We start from the raw sequence: 17,191 nt of genomic DNA, 5'->3' as shown, positions 1-17,191 counted from the left end.
AGTTAATGTATGGAGGTCAATATCTTGCATTTTATATCTTAGTCTGTTCAATAAACAGAACTATAGACAAGAAAATGAGACATTTAGCAGTAGGCAATCCTGCCTTTCTCCTGAGCCCTGGTCATTTCCCCAGCATTCATAAATGCCAGTGTTCACAAACTTTCTTGAAATCAGAACCTTATATCCAAGGTCAAAGGTCCCCCCAAAGGTATGGATGTCTAAGTTTTGTCCATCAGAAATGGCTTCCTGAATGTTTTAGAAGGATGTTGTACAGTGAAAAAAACAAGTATGCTCCTCACTGACCCTATACTTGCATTGCATCCCATCCCATCCCATTATCAAATTGTTCCAGAAACCCAGGCCATAAGGAGGTTTAAACCCACTGCATCAGGCAGGGCCTGAGGCTGGAGAGCATTCTAGGGCCCAAGGCACAACTCAGGGAGGTTTTCTGATCACTTCTCTATTGGGAGGCAAGACTGGTTCCACAGCCTCTGCCTGGATGGCTCTAGGGTTTTAGTATTACCACCCACTCTCCTCAAACAAACTGGGTCCCCATTTCTGTTACTATTTATAAGTCATCTAACTATAAACCCTCAGGCCATCCCATTCCATGTAAGAGGAGTCTTTTTTTTTTCAGGTGTACATCATAATATATTTCAAATTCTGTGTAGATTCCATAATGTTCACTACCCAAAGACTAATTATAATCCATCACCACACATGTGTTAAGAGGCGTTTCTTGATATGGTACCCTCTTCATCCCCACTTCCCTGACTCTGCCTCAGTTTCTTAGCGTTTCTTACTGAGTTCTTGAAATAGCCTCCTAACTGGTTTCTGAAGCTTAGTTTCTCCTCCATTTTGTCTTTCTATAATAGAGGTCTCATCTTATCACTTGACTTTCAGCTTTCAAACTTTATGATGCTCCAGTTCCCAAAGAATAAGGACCAAAACTTAGCAAGGTGTGTAAAGCCCTTGAGCCCTGGCCCCGAGCTATCTTACTATATTCCTCTTCTTTTCCATCAACGCCCATGCACAGCTCCACCTGCTACTCCTCAACATTAACAGGCACTTCCAGCACCCCCGGCCCACTTCCTTTGATTATTCGGTTTCCTCTGCCTGGAATGTGGTTGCCTCACTATCACATGCCTGGGAGTGTTCATTACCCAGGGCCCAGTCCTAAAAAAATCACCTGTGTGGATCATTTGTTGCTGCTGGTGGTAGAACTTGCTATAATCTTTCTAGATAATAACTTGGCAAAAGATAACAGAAGTCTAAAAATTCATATCCTTTGACCAAATTATTTGCCATATATTTCTTTTCTAGAGAAACATACTCAAGAAATTACTCACAGAGAAATCCATTGCAGTATTATTTATAATAATAAAAAGTATAAGTAATCTAAATAACCTCCTGTTGGGGAATGCTTAAAATAGTAGCTTTTGAACTTTTTTGATTACTATATATATCCACATGCAAACACACATTTACACATCTGTATATATATAGATATAATCTGTAACCAAATCTTCAGGAGACAATACATATCTCTACTACATACAATGCATCCAATTTCAATTTTTTTAAGTGCTGACTATAACCCACTATTCCTACCTATTAATGGGTTTTGAGCCACACTTTGAAAAACACTAGATTAAAAGTACAGTAAGAGGATGATGGAATATTATTTAGCTACATAAATATTTCTTAAAATAACAATAAGAATATATTAACATAACTTTAGCAATAAAAAGAAAGGTAGCAATTATCTATACAGACTGATTTTAATATTTTTTAAGCATGTATGCATTGGGATGGTTCTCTGGGGTCATTGTTAAAAGACAAGCTGCTTCAGTGTGTCCACAATTTGCCTAGTATTTCTATGTCATCATTTTTTATAGGAAGCAGTACAGAAGAGCAAGAGCAAAAGACAGTCCATCCTGTGTGACCTTGGGTTAATTATAAAATGCACTCATTTCATTCAATAAACATTTATTAGCCATAAACATTATGTGTTCAGTACTCAAAATACAAAGGAACCCCAAATCTATCGTGGGAAAGCAGATCTTTAAATTAAGGCGTTGCTGTTTCAGGTAATGGACATAAGATGTATAATGGGGGCCCAAAGAGAGACAGAGAGTCCTCATTTCCACGGGGAGGTGATTCCTGGCCTGAGATTAAAGGTGAGTTCATCCCAAGAAATCAAGGAAGAAAAGAAGAGCATTCCAGATAGAAGGTTGGAACAGTGGGGTGCAGGAACAGGAGAGGTGGAACTGCAGGGTGAATTGGGGGTGTCAGACATTTGGTGTGACTGGAGCATAAGGTAAGGTAGGGATGGGGTGAGAAGTGAGGCTGGGGAGCTGAGCACTGGCAAGATCCTGGAGGGTCTTGTGCGCCATGCTGAGGAGCCTGGACGCTCTGGACCACTGATTCTTTTTTTTTTTTTTGAAGATTGGCCCTGAGCTAACATCTGTTGCCAATCGTTTTTTTTCTTTTCTTCTTCTTCTCCCCAAAACATAGGTGTATATTCCAGTCATGAGTGCCTCTGGTTGTGCCACGGGGGACGCTGCCTCACTGTGGTTTGATGAGCGGTGCTATGTCCGCGCCCAGGATCCGAACCAGCAAAACCCTGGGCGCGGAAGTGGAGTGCGTGAACTTAACCACTCGGCCATGGGGCCGGTCCCTGGGCCACTGATTCTTAATGAGAGTGCATATTATCGTCACCTGTGCAGACGCCTGGCCCACCCCCCAGTTGTACTGACTGGTTGGCCCTTCATGAGATCTACCATTTTTTATTTTTCACTCAACCTCTTTCTTTAGGCAGTGAGGGGCTATTTAAGGATTGCAATAACCAGAGGTGCACTATCACATTTCCAACCAGCAACAGTGTGGTGAATGGACTGGAAGTGGACAGACTGAAGGCAGGAAGCCCAGCTAAAGAGACCATCATCATAGTCCAAGTGAATAGGGAACAGGCTAAAGGAAAAGCAGTTGGGAAGGAGAAGAGAGAAAGGATATTGGCATGTCAAGTCCACAGCTTGGACTTATACGGAGGCAGTGGTGTGGCATAGGTGGGTTGCCGTACTGGGAGGTTTAGCTCTCGCATAGTCTCCTGCAGCCCTCCTAAATAAACAGGTGAAATAAAGACAGATAATTTGCTATGCTAACAGAACTATAGGAAAAATCCTCCACTGTCCCTCCCTCCATTTTGCCCACTTTCCAGTAGATTGCCACCTCTGAGCAGCTCCTCTGTCTGAAGCCACCACTAGTGTCTGGGGGCAGAGAGAGGGCACATGAAGGTGGAGGCAAATTAAGGACGACTGCCTTTCCCAACTTCTCAGGGAAAATAATACTTACCTCATGGGCTGGAAGTGAGAACAAATCAGATAATGTATGGACTGTGTCTGGCACATGGCGGGCTTTCGATAAATCACTTCCTTTTCCCCGTGCGGGAGTGAGTAAGGCCCAAGGCCCTCTCGCCTGACCAAAACTGTCTACCCAGCTCTATTTCTTCTCTGAAACATATTTATAAGTTTTCTAGTGCAAGACTAAAATGACAAGTTTTCACTTTCTTTTTCAGACAAGACAGGGGAATTTTTTTCATCATATAGAATAATTAAAGTCGGAGCTGGCTGAAAGATGTTCCCCCTTTTCAGCTGTGTTTCATCAACTGAGAAGAAATTCTCTTTCCTGATAATCCTCCCCAAAAGGTAACATTCTTTTCACTCTTATACTCAATTTAAAAAAAAGTGCTAGCAGCAACACATCTGAAGATTCCTTGTACCCATCTAAAAGTTAATTCCTCTTTAGTGCTTTGCAAGTAACCAAAAACACTACACTTAAAAAAAAACTATGCTGCCGAGGGTTCTATTAAAGCTGTTCTTTTTATAAAAGTGCGGTGACAAATCAATGCATTGTTAATGAAGAGTTTTCCTCTACAGGCCTCTAGAGTTATGTAGAGACTCCAGACTTGCTCATGACTTCTCGCTGGGGGAGGGGTAGGCTGGGAGCTTACACAATGGGGGCCTTCAGCTCCGCTGACTTCAGAAGAACCTAGCGATGAGGTCAGATGCCAGAACCAGCCTTTTCCCACTCCTTCCCGAATGGAAGCCCAGATTGTTGTGAATAGAACTAGGGAGAGGGGTGTACTGATCTTAATCACTCAAATCTTCCTCTTAATTTGAAAATGATCAAAAAAGCACCTATTCTTCTTCTTCTGGAAGCACAAACATCAGAAAACACTATATGGCAATTAAGAGCCAGGTTGCCTATATCTGAATCCTGGTCCCAGCTCCACTTCTGCAATGTAACCTTGGGCTACGTAATTGCTTGTGCCTCTTTCCTTATCTGTAAAAGGGGATAGTGATAGTACATACCTCATAGAGTTGTTGTGAGGATTAAAATGAGTTAATAGACGTAAAGTGCTTAGAAGAGTACCTGACACATAGTTTCTGGTCAATAGATGCTATTCAGCAGAGAACAATTCCAGGCTGGATTAACCCACGGAGCTGTTTGAAATGGGTCTGGTCTATAGCAGAGATTATAAGTACTGGGCCACATGCCAACTAAGGCATGTAAGTCTCCAGGTCGCTACAACCCGTCTGGCCCAATTCTCTCATTTACTAACCTCTCTAGGCATTTGAGGTTTTGATCTCTACACTAAAGACATTGGGACTCGGAAAATCCCAGCTCCTACCTACATCATAGTAATGGAGGGGCTCTGTGAGCTTGGAGGGGTAAGGATGGCCTTGCCTTCTTGATGACTGGAAAGAGGGGGGCGAGGAAGAGGAGCATTATGAGCTGGTTGTATATGAGACTCAGCTCTTCTGTAGTCTCTCTGTTGGAACTTTTTTCCATTTCTTATCAATTCAAACAAGTGCCCTAAAGTAAAAGAGTAACAGCTACAATTTATTAAGAACTATGTCATTTTACATGTATTATCTAATTGAATCTTCAGAACTGTGATGGAGGAATTATGATCGTCATTTTATAGGTGAAGAAAATGAGGCCGGGGCAGGCTAAAGAGGCCTAAAGTCAGTTAGGAAGCGATGGATCTGGGAAGGCAGCGCAGGGTCCGGGGTAAAGCAGTGCGTCCTTCCAGTTAAAATCCTCCAAATACACCACACGCCTTCAGGAACTGCTTTGTCCCCCTCAAAACTTCTCTCCCAAGAGAATCCCCTCAAATTCACTCTCCTCTCACAATGGCTCTGACTACCATGAGCTGAAGGTGGTGAGGGAAATAGTATCTTATGCAAATTGCAAATGCCCTGGGAAACTGATGAGAAAAAATTAAAAGGCTGTGAGATGCCCAATTATGTAGGAATTAAAGAGAAAGGCTCAAAAACCTTGACTGTGTGGAGAAAATTATTCTAATTCTCTAGAAGGTCAGAGATGGAAATTCTCTCCAATTATTAAAAAACACTTGGGCAAAGAATGACTGGGAGGAATTAAGAGTTCTGTCCATGCCGTGTCAAATTTGAGGCAGTGCCAAGACTTTTAATATTCATTAGCTATCTTAATAGAGGGGTGGTCTATGGCAACAGATGAGCAATACTCTTGGCTCTACAACTTACTAGCTTTGTGACCTTGAGTAAATTACTTAACCTCTCTACACCTCGGTCTCCTCATCTAGAAAATTAGCATAATACTAGGAAGCATGTTGTGAGGATTAAATGGGATACACACAAAGTGATTAGCATGCTGTCTGGCATATAGTAGGTGTGCCATAAGTGCTGATGTTTTCCCAACCTTCCCATTCTCCTGATTTAAAAGTGATGGTAATTAGAACACAGATGTGCTATTTTGGAATAAAATGTGGGAAAATGGGAAACAAGGGACTTTTTTGGCAGACAGACAATAATTACTGAGTCTTCTCCTTTCTCTTAAACAAAAGGAGTTTCCACGTGCTATTTTATGCAGCATCACCCAAACAGTAGCTCCCGTAAAACGAGCTGGAATACTGAGTAGGTGTAAACGACTTAGCTCTCACCTAGAATCTAAACCTCTGAACTACTACTACTAATGGCTAATATTGACTGTTTACTATGGCTGGACACTATGCTATTCGTTTGATGTGCATTAGTTCATTTAGTCCTCACAATCTCAAAGGTAGCTACTATTATCTCCATTTTGTAGATGAATTTGAGCCTTTGGGAATTTTGTAATTTGTCCAATATAATGGACAATTGCAACTAGTCCATATACGTATACATGGAAATATAATTCTGTCCAAGCCCCAAATGCAAAACTGCTGTAATCTGATGAACTTGGGGAGCAAGAGATGCATGGTATAGAAATATGACTTCGATGTAAATTATTTTAGGCTAAATGATCTAATCTAGTTATCTAACCTGCCAAAATTAATCAGATATCAACCGAACCCATTGTTAAATACACAGTAGGCACTTACACTTATTGTTTTGCCTAATAGTTTTGTCTCTATCGTTAATGTCTTATGATTAAGTAAGTCTTATGATTGTGCCCTGCCTTCACCTAAAATAGGGAAATAATACCTTACTCACAAGAGAGCTGTGAGGAAAAGCTATAAATAACCACATACACATAGAATTGACAAGTCACCTTTTCTCTAAATTGCATTTATCATCTCAACACTTCTTTGTAAAGTTGAGTATGTATTATTTTACTAAACATGTTAGATGACTTGTCTGAAAGAGGGCTCAAAGAAGGCCAAACAACTGGGACCCCAGGTCTCTCTTTCAGACATTGGTTCACTCAGACAGGAGCACGTATTGAGAAAAACAGCTGGCAGATTTCTCACTAGTTTGGCAAAATTGCTTAACCACTCTTAGCCTCAGTTTCCGGACTTATAAAATGTGAGTGATAACATCTTCCCCATAGGATTGTGAGGAGCTTAAATGAATTAATGCTTAAATGCATTTTAAAAAGTGCCTGCCATGTAGAAAGCACAAGTTATAGCTATTATTATTTTTATGTAAAACACTTTACAGCTACTTAAACATGGGATTCTTCCAAATCACTGCATTTAGTGTGTTATCCCCACAGCTTTTCCAAAGAATACTGCACCTCTAATATCACATCAAAGACCACCCAGGGAATTCATCCCCAACATCTAGAACAGTGTTTAGCACATAGTAAGGGATCAAATATGATTGTGGAATAATTCAGTTTATACTCCAGCAGGAAAGATGAATCATATATAGTAATACAGGAATATAATACAGATGTGACAATTCCCTTATAGGTCGTAAATGCTATAGCTTGTGAGAAGCTGTCACTTTGATGCCAAACCTCTTAATCTCAAGTTCATGTGCCCAACGCACAGTAAGCCAAACACTGAGACATCAGTACTTGGAGATGGAGAAAGGTTTATTTGAATTGGCCAAGATGAGAAGCTGGGAGCATGGGTTCACTCAAATCCACTTTCACAAGAGCAGAAAACAGGGGGTTTTATAGAGCTAAGAGGCTTGGCAGGCGAAGCTTTGGAGAAACAAAGGGGTCACTCCTTATAAGCCCCTGGGCAATCTGCTCTGGCTGCTGGGGGCCGGCCATCCAATGATCACAACCTCCCTGAAGGAGTTCTCTTTCTTCTACAAAGCCAACTCACAAATTCTCAAGATCCGAGTCACCCCTCAAGTTAAACAAGAAAACAGCAAAGTGACAAGATTCATCTATGTCTGTGCTGGGAACAAGGTCAAAAGGCAATCATGTTCTTATTGAACATCTACAGTAACCCCCAGGTACCTGGCTTCAACTTCTCACTAGACGGAAAAGGAGAGGATTTATGGAGGACAGAGCATAGGGATTTGACTTGTGGTACAAGAACATTTAGCTGGAGGTAGGTGGGAGGTGTACAAAAAAGTGAAAGAAAAAAAGAACTAGTCAGTTCAAGGTTAAGGTGAACAGGCCTGGAGCAAAGTTTGCATGCAGAGGAGTAGACATTGGGAATGGAAAGACAGTGGACCATTTGAGGAAGGAACTGAATGAAGCAAGCCAAGGAGTAAGAATTTTATTTAATGCACAATTGAGAATCCTGCAAATAGTAGAGTACTATAAGATTTGTTTAGGGGCTGGCCCCATGGCTGATTGGTTAAGTTTGCAGGCTCCGTTTCAGTGGCCCAAGTTCACTGGTTCAGATCCTGAGCACGGACCTACACACTGCTCATCACGCCATGCTGTGGCAGCATCCCACACAGAAGAACTAGAATGACCTACAACTAGGATACACAACTATATACTGGGGCTTTGAGGAGGGGGAAAAAAATCACTGAAAACAGATGTTACCTCAGAGCCAATCATCAAAAAAAAAAAAAAAAAAAAAGATTTAACTACTGATTATTTTAGAAACTAATGTTCCAGGATTTCTGGTTCCAGCCATAATGGGGTAGTCTCATTACAAGCCCCATTGTAGGATAGTTTTCCTTCTTACAATTAAAAAAAAAAAAAAAAAAACTGGACATAACACAACAAGCAAGCATAGGAAGACTGAACAGTGGAAAGAAGATGGATTTCCTAGGGACCTTGGTACTCCCCTAAGCCTGCACTCACACCTAGTATTAACAAGGTGGAAAGAAGTAGTGCAAGGCAGGGTAATAAGGCAGGGTAACTGACTCTCCACTTCCCCCTTGCCCTGGTCTCAGCAGGCCCAGTGGGGCCGTGAGCCTCCATCCCACCTACCATCAAGAAGGCAGAATGAGGTGGCACTCCACTTCCCTCCATCCCTTCCACTGGTGTCAGTGGGCAGCACAGAGGTGAGTTTCTACTCCCACCCTGCAGCAACAAGTGGTGTGAGTCAGCACTCTGCTCCTTACCTCCTGGGTCTCAGCTCAAGGCTAACGTTACACCCCCACTTGAAGCACAAGTTGCTGCCCACTTTCCCCAAGAAGGTGTAAGCAGAGCCAAGGGGGAGCCAGCCCTCTACTGCACCCATCTGCAAAGAGACCGTGTAAACAATCCACTTTTGCCGAGGTGCTATCAGTGGGGCCTGGTGGGAAACTACACATACAGACACCTCTGGCTCTTGTGATACACCTCAGCAAAGAGAAACAAAGGGAATGCCTGCTAAAAAAATGAATGCTAAAAAGAGGGTCCAGAATCTCATAATATCTGAAATGTCCAGGAGAAAATAAAAAATCACTAATCACCCCAAGAACCAGGAAAATCACAACTTGAATAAGACTATCAATAGATTAACATTAAGATGAATCAGATGTTGGAACTCTCTGACAAAATTTTTAAAGCAGCTATAATAAAAATCCATCAATAAGCAATTATGAATTTTCTTGAAACTACTAAAAAACTAGAAATCTCAGTAAAGAAAGAGGAATGAATAGTACAGCTACAACATGGATGAATCTAAAAAACATAACGTTAAGTGAAGTAAGCCAGTCATGAAATACACACACACATTGTATGATACCATTTATACAAAAGGTCCAGAGTAGGCAAATCTCTATGCAGAAAGTGGATTAGTGGTTGCCTGGGGCTGAAGGTGGTGTGGAATAAAGATCGACTGCTAGTGGGTACAGGTTTCTTTCTGGGGTGATAAAAATGTTCCAAAATTAGACTATGGTGGTGTTTGTGCAACTCTCTAAAACATACTAAAAACCACTGAACTGTACACTTTTTATGAGTGAAATTTATGGTGTGTAAATTACATCTCAATATAATTTAAGTTGAAATTTAAATTAATAATTAAATTTTGTTTAAAAAAGAATCAAATGTAAGTTGCCAAACTGAAAAATACAAGTAGCTGAAATAAAAAACTTGCTGGATGGACTCAACAGTATAGTGGAAACAAGAGAAGACAGGAATCAGTAAATCTGAGGACAGATCAATAGGATTTACCCTGAACAACAGAGAGAAAACAGACTGAAAAAATGAAGAGAGCCTCAGAAACCTGTGGGACAATAACAAAAGATCCATCATCAGAGTCCCAGGAAGCTTTGAGAAAGAGAGTGGGGCTGACAGAGTATTTTAAGAAATAATGGTTGAACACTTCCCAGATTTTTCAAGTGCTGAAAGAAAAGAACTGTCAACCATGAACACCATATCCAGTGAAGAATGAAAGGGAAATAAAGACATTCTCAGACAAAAGAAAACCAAATAGAATCTGTTGCTAGCAGACCTACCCTTACAAATCGGCTAAAGGGAGTTCTTCAAACAGAAAGGAAAAGATAAAAGAAGGAATCTTGGACCATCAGGAAGGAAGAAAGAAGAATAAAGAAGCAGAAATATAGGTGCATATAATGGACTTCTCCTCATGAATTTTATAAATCATATTTGATGATTGAAACAAAAATTATATATCATCTTATGATCAAGAAAAAGATATTTAAAAGTGGGGAAAGAAAAGGGATATATATGGAAATAAGTTTTCACACTTCACTGAAAGTGGTAAAACGTCAATACAAGTAGACTGTGATATGTTAAGTATGCTTACTGTAATACCTAGAATTAACATTAAAAACAATTATACAAAGTGATATATTCAAAAACACTATAAATAAATCAAAATTATTCAAGTAACTCACAAGAAAGTAAGAAAAGAGGAACAGATAATAAGAAACAGAGGGGGAAAAAAACCCAGAAAACAAAAAATTAAATAGATTTCAGCCCTATATATATCAATGATTACCTTAAATGTAAACGGTCTAAATATACGAATTAAAAGATAGATATTTGCAGAGTGGATGAAAAAATATGATGCAACAATATGCTGTCTACAAGAAATTCACTTCAAATATGATGACATAGGAACATTATAAGAGGATGGAAAAAAGTATACCACACAAACATTAATTTAAAAAATGTAGGAGTGGTAAATTAATCCCAGATAAAGTAGACTTTACAGAAAATTACTAGAGACAAAGAGGGACATTACACAATGATAAAAGGATCAATCCACCAGAAAGACATAAAGATTCTAAATATATGTGCACCAAAGAAAGAGCCTCAAAATACACGAAGCAAAAATTGGTAGAGCTGAAAGGGGAAACAGACAAATCTACAATAATAGTTGGGGACACCAACTAATAACTAATAGTTGAAACACCCCAGTTTCAGCAACTGATTACTAGATAGAAAATCAGTAAGGATTTAAAACTGACCAACACAAGCATCCAACAGGATCCAATTGACATATACAGAACATTCCACCCAACAACAGCAGAATAAACATTTTTTAAGAGCCCATGGAACATGTACCAACACAGACTATGTCCTAGGACATAAAAAAAACTTCAAAAAATCTAAAAGAACTAAAATAATACAATTATTTTTCTAATTTCAACCTAAAAATCATTAACAGAAAGACAACCAGAGAACTTCAATAACTTGGAAATTGACACATTTCTAAATAATCCACGAGTAAAGAGGAATTCTCATAGGAAATTTTAAAAACACACAGAATTGAGTTAAAATGAAAATACAACATGTCAAAATATGTGGATGCAGCTAAAGAAGTATTGGGGGCGGGGGGGGGGGGGGAAATTATAGCCCTAAATGCTGACTAAGAAAGAAGAAAGAGTTTCAATTCTTTGCTCCCATCTCAAGAAACTAGAAAAATGAGAGAAAAATAAACCCATAGCAAGCTGAAGGGATGAAATAATAAAGAGCAGAAATCAATAAAACTGAAAACAGAAAAACAGAAAAAAATCAATCAAAGAAAAATGTGTTTATTTGAAAAGAATCAAAAGTGACAAACTTCACACAAGATTGATAAAAATTAAAAAGACAGAAGACACAGATCACCAATGTCAGGAATGAAACAAGGGATATTGGTACACATCCTGCTCTCATTAGAAGAATAAGGGAAAAATACAAATAACCTTTACACTTACAAAATTGACAAGCTAGAAGAGAGGGATCAATTCCTCAAAACCCACAAACTATCAAAAGTCAATCAAGATGAAACAGATAACCTGAATAATACTATAACATTAAAGCAATTGAACTAATAATTTAAAAGCTGAAAAACAAATCTCAGGCACAGATGATTTTACGAGATAATTCTATGCACTTACAAATAAAAATACTCAACAAAATATTAGCAAATCAAATACAGCAATGTTAAAAAAAAATTATACACCATAACCAACTGCAATCTATTCCTGACATGCAAGGCTGGTTCAACATTTGAAAATCAGTCAGAATAACCCAGTCTATTAAAAGACTAAAGAAAAAAAATCATATGATTGTATCAATTGATGCAGAAAAAATATTTGACAAAATCCCACACATACACATGATAAGACACTCTCAGCAAATTAGAAATAGAGTGAAACTTCCTCAACTGATAAAAAGCATCTACAAAAACTTGCAACATCATACTAAATGGTAAAAGAATGAATGCTTTCCCCCAAGACTGGGAACAAGGGCCATCACACTCCCTACTTTTATTTAACATAGCACTACAAGTTCCAATCATTGACATAAGGCAAGAAAAACAAAAGGCATACAGATTGAAGACCAAGAAATAAAACTGTTCTCATTTGCAGATAACATGACTATGTATGTCGAAAATCCCAAGGAATCTACAAAAAACAAAACGAAACAAAAAACCAAACTCTGAAGAAGTGAGTTCAGCAAAGTTGCAGAATATAAAATCAATACAAAAAATTCAATCACATTTCTATTTACTAACAACAAATAGATAGAAACTAAAATTTAAAACACAGTAACATTTACAATTGCTTCAAAGAAAATTAAATAACTTAGGAATAAATCTAATAAAACATGTACAGGATCTGTATCCTGAAAATTACAAAATGCTGATGAAATAAATGAAAGAAGACCTAGACAAAAGGAGAGACAGGTCATGTTCATGGGTTGGAAGACTCAATATAGTAGAGGCCAGTCCTACCCAAATTGATTTATAGGGTTAATGCAATTCGTATTAAAACAGCAAGGTGTTTTACAGGCATAGACTGTCTTATTCTAAAATTGATATGAAAAGGCAGAGGACCTAGAATAGCTAAAATGATTTGAAAAAGAATGAAGCGGAAGGAATCACTCTACCAGACGTCAACGCTCGTTAAATGGCTACAGTGGTCAGCATACTTTGGGTGGAGGAAAAGACAGAGAGATCAGTGGAACAGCTACAGAACTCAGAAAGAGGTCAACACGAATACATCTAAATTATTGTTTTCAAAGGGCCAAAGCAATTCACCGGAGGAGGAAGAATAGACTTCAACAAATGGTGCAAGAGCAACTGCGCTCCTAGGCGTTTATCTCAAAGAAATGAAAACCTACATTCACATAAAGACTTGTAAGAAATGTTCACACTAGCTTTATTTTTAATAGCCCCAAACTATAAACAATTCAAATATCCTTCATATCGTTCAATGAGTAAATGGTTAAACAAACCATGGTAATCTGCACCATGGAATACCACTCAGCAACAAAGGAATGAACTATTGACACATGCAACAACTTGGATGGTTCTCAAGAAAGTTATGCTTGGTGAATAAAAGCCAAGCCTCAAATGTTACATACTGCATGATTCCATTCATACAGCATTCCTGAAATGACAAAACTGTAGAGCTGGAAAACAGATCAGGGATTAGGGACTTGGGAAGGAAGGAGGTGGCTGTGACTACAAAAGTGCATATAACTAAGTGCAAGCACACACGCACACACACGCATAAGTGCACTATAACTGCTGAAATCTGAATAAAGTTGATGGATTGTATCCATGTCAATTTGTGAAACCGTATAATAGTTACACAAGATGTTACCCTTCGGAAAAATTAGGTGAAGGGGATATGGGAATCTCTATTATTTCTTATAACTGCATGTAAATATATAATTATCTCAAAATAAAAAGTTAAAGGAATGAGTCAATATATATCAAGAGCCACAATCAATCAGGGTCATAACTTTCTGAACGGAAACTTCGCAAATCCAGTTGAGAAATCATCAGTCATTTATCTACTCAACACCCATATTAGGCACTGTGCTAGGTAATGAGATTCAGGGGTGAAAGTCATGGGCTTTGTCTTCATGAACTTTCAGACAGGAAATATGAAAACAGCTCAATGGATGAAAAGGACCATTAAATCTTCAGTCATACACGTGAGAATTGGACTCAAATTTCTAACAATAAGAGTAAGGTGAAATAATTTTGGAATATTATATGCTCACTATAGTCATTATGAATAGTATTTAACAGAATGGAAAATGCTTATAACATTAAGGGAAACATTAAATACAAAACCATAGAATATATAACTATGTACTGGGGGGCTTTGGGGAGAAAAAGGAGAAAAAAAGAGAAAAAAGAAGAAGATTGACGACAGATGTTACCTCAGGCACCAATCTTTTAAAAAAAAACCATATATTCATTAGTAATTAATAATTAAAGACAACTTGTTTTTATATGAATAAACTTTTATTGAAATTTAGATAATTAGAAAGAATAAAGAAATGCAAGATAAATGCTTTCTAAACAACATCTGATAGTATCAGCTTTTCTGTCATGGTATTTTCACTTTCTTTATAAAAAGTATAGACATTCATTTATTTAAATTTTTACAAAGTCAAGAACCATCAAATGGAAAAAATAAGTAATGCTAAAGTAAATTTAGTTTCTCATCAATATTGGAATGGTTGCAATGGTTAGGTTCTGAGCTTAGCCCTCTCAGAAAACGAATGTACGCTGCAGCTGTTGGGTTCCATTTATTCAAATAGGTCTGAAAATCGGGAGGCCTTCCCTGTGACAACTGTGATTACAGGAAAAGAGGGCAAAAAGGGAAAAAGTGGGAAGAGGGAGTGAGACGAATTGGGATAGAAAAGATACTCATCAAATCACAAGCTCAGTGTCGTAAATAATTTAGGAAACAAATTTGGGAAGAAATCATTCATGTGTTGCTCAAAGTGTGATTAAGGCGAATCAGCCACCAATGCAAGTATAGGCAGATCCACGCGGCACAAATAGAATGAGGAGTTTGTAAATTATCTGGTGAACTGCAAGGCCAGCCAAGCCAGGTAATTAATCACAAAAGGAGCCTCTTTACAGAGGTGTAAAACGCAATTGGGCGAAATTGCAACCCTGAGCTGTGATAAATACAGGGCAGACCCTCCCAGGAGCATATCTGAAGACATGCCTTTTGTCTCAGTCTTATCTCTTTTGCAAAATAATTATTTGGAAAAGAACAAAACAACTCCTGCCCTGCCTGTAACAACCTACTAACCTCGACTTGTCAAACAAGGAGAAAGTTATCTACCTCAGTACAAAAGGCAGCAGGTGCTGCCCTCATTAAGAAGAACCCACTGCGATAGCCAGGGAGGCCTGGACAGCCCAGCTCTGAGAGGCTGTCAGCAAGCGGACGCCCCTGAGACCTGCCTTCCTGCTCTCGTGCTGCCCACTCAACCCAGCTCTTCCGCGATGGGCCTCCTGCTGGGCTCTGTGAACACTCACAGCACATGGTGTCACCTTTGCTTTGCTAGCCCAATGCCTCTCATGTATGATTTTTAAAAACCATTAGTTTTCTTTAAAAAAAATTTTTTTCCAGGAAATAATGAACAGTAAACGTCACAGACCTGTAACAGACCCTAGAAAAACATAGACAGGCAAGAATCTGTCCGTATAGCAATATTCCAAATATGAAATTCATGGTTCTGGAGGAGATAAATAAATAAATAGGAACGGGCTTCTCAGAGAAGTTTCTTTTGTTTCCCCCTATTTCTTACTGAATTTTGTTTGTGCAAAAAGTTTTGATTCTATGATACAAGAGGCAGCCCTGTGGGGACCGATATTAACCATTTCTGCCATTAAGCCCTCTTCAAAGAGGGGACGGGGGAGGCAGAACGTATCCCAGGGCTGCTCATTACTTTTACTAAAGACGCCTATCTTTTTAAATCATTTCATTATTTAAATTCTGTCTGGCACTTTAGTCTCTTGAACAATTATTAAGTTAGGCATGAATTAAAGAACCAGCCCATCTGGACTGCAGTTTCAGCTTTAAGTGCTATTCTGCTCTCGCATCTTTTTCCTTGGCTTGGCACATCTTTGAGATCCAGCTTTTTGAATAGAATCCTGGGACAGCTGTGGTGGTGAAACAAGTCTTCATGGTGGAACATTCCAGTTCATTACACAACTCTTAGTGGCCAGGTAACAGCACTGCCTGCTTCTTTGCGCTTTTTACTGGTATCGCTACAAGGAAAGTGTTTCTTTCCGAGCGCACACCCACCCTCCCCTCCCCCTTGCATGGGGCAGTCCACTGATTCTTTCCTGAATGCTCCGTCCACTCACGTCCTATACCAGGGACCCGGCCCGACTCTGGGCTGGCACCATGACAGGAACAGCGCCAATTCGCTCCAGGGTTGCTTGGCTGACGGTGTAGGAGTGTGTGTGCTGAGGCCGCGGCTTCCTGCTGACTGAGCCATTGCTCCTGGATACGACCTGTGGTGGCGACCCTCTGTTGGCTGTCACTACCAGAGTCTTATGTGGAGCTGGGACCAGATGGTTCCCATTAGCATAGATGGATGGTATATTGGCATTGCCTGAGTGGAGGGAGAAAGACTGGCGCAAGTCACTGAAGTGGTTGAGTGACTCCGTGTTTCTGTGAACTTTCGGATTGCTGCTCCAGTACTGACTGTTGTAGGTGTTAGAAGAGGTCAACGTGTTGTTCTCTGAGGAGGATATCTCAGTGTGGAATGCTTTGGCAGAAGAAGAACATTTAGGTGGAAGATCATCCTCTCTGAAACGGAACAAAAATAAAATTGTTGTTAGGATTCACTTGAGGTTTACCCTCCCTCCTGCCCAGAACTCTTTCCTCTTAAGTTACGGCCAGTGTGTCTGCAAGATACAAACCCTCAGGACAGACCATATTATGCCGAAAGCAAACCCAGCAGTCCTGGTGCCTCAGCTTTGACATCCATTCCCTTTGAGACAATGCTCAGGAAAAATAGTTCCCTCAGCTTCTCAATCTCCAAGAGAAAAAAAGGTAATACCAAATCTCTCAAAGACCATGCCTTCCAATATAACTGAAAAAGAAAAGTATATATGTGTGCCTGTATATATATGTACATGTTTATGTATCTTTATATATGTGTGTGTCTGTGTGTGCGTGTAAATTTTTTTTTTCCCTCTAAATAGGAAAATAGTCCATGAAGAAATCCGCTGAGCCAGCTGCTGTAAGATAGCTGGGAAACCAAACCCCAGGTATGGGGAACTCCAGGAAATGGTTAGAGCTGCCTGACTTTCTTACACTTC

The 17,191-nt window shown here is 39.4% G+C and overlaps 1 protein-coding gene across 16 annotated transcripts in view; it reads right to left on the bottom strand.

Annotated features, from left to right (window-relative positions):
* Positions 1–14,346: 14,346 nt before the first annotated feature.
* The window catches only part of IGSF11 (immunoglobulin superfamily member 11), a 179,927-nt gene continuing 177,082 nt past the window's right edge, over positions 14,347–17,191 (bottom strand). For all 16 annotated transcript variants that reach the window (XM_023623720.2, XM_070243757.1, XM_005601966.4 and 13 more), the window contains one exon: positions 14,347–16,676. In XM_023623720.2, coding sequence (XP_023479488.2) covers positions 16,232–16,676 — 445 coding nt within the window. In that variant the 3' untranslated portion in view covers positions 14,347–16,231. The remainder of the gene's footprint in view (positions 16,677–17,191) is intronic.

Source organism: Equus caballus, chromosome 19 (genome assembly GCF_041296265.1).
Source record: "Equus caballus isolate H_3958 breed thoroughbred chromosome 19, TB-T2T, whole genome shotgun sequence".
In the NCBI taxonomy this organism is placed as follows: Eukaryota; Metazoa; Chordata; class Mammalia; order Perissodactyla; family Equidae; genus Equus; species Equus caballus.
The sequence above is the reverse complement of the archived record's forward strand: the minus strand, read 5'-3'. Positions and strand labels throughout refer to the sequence as shown.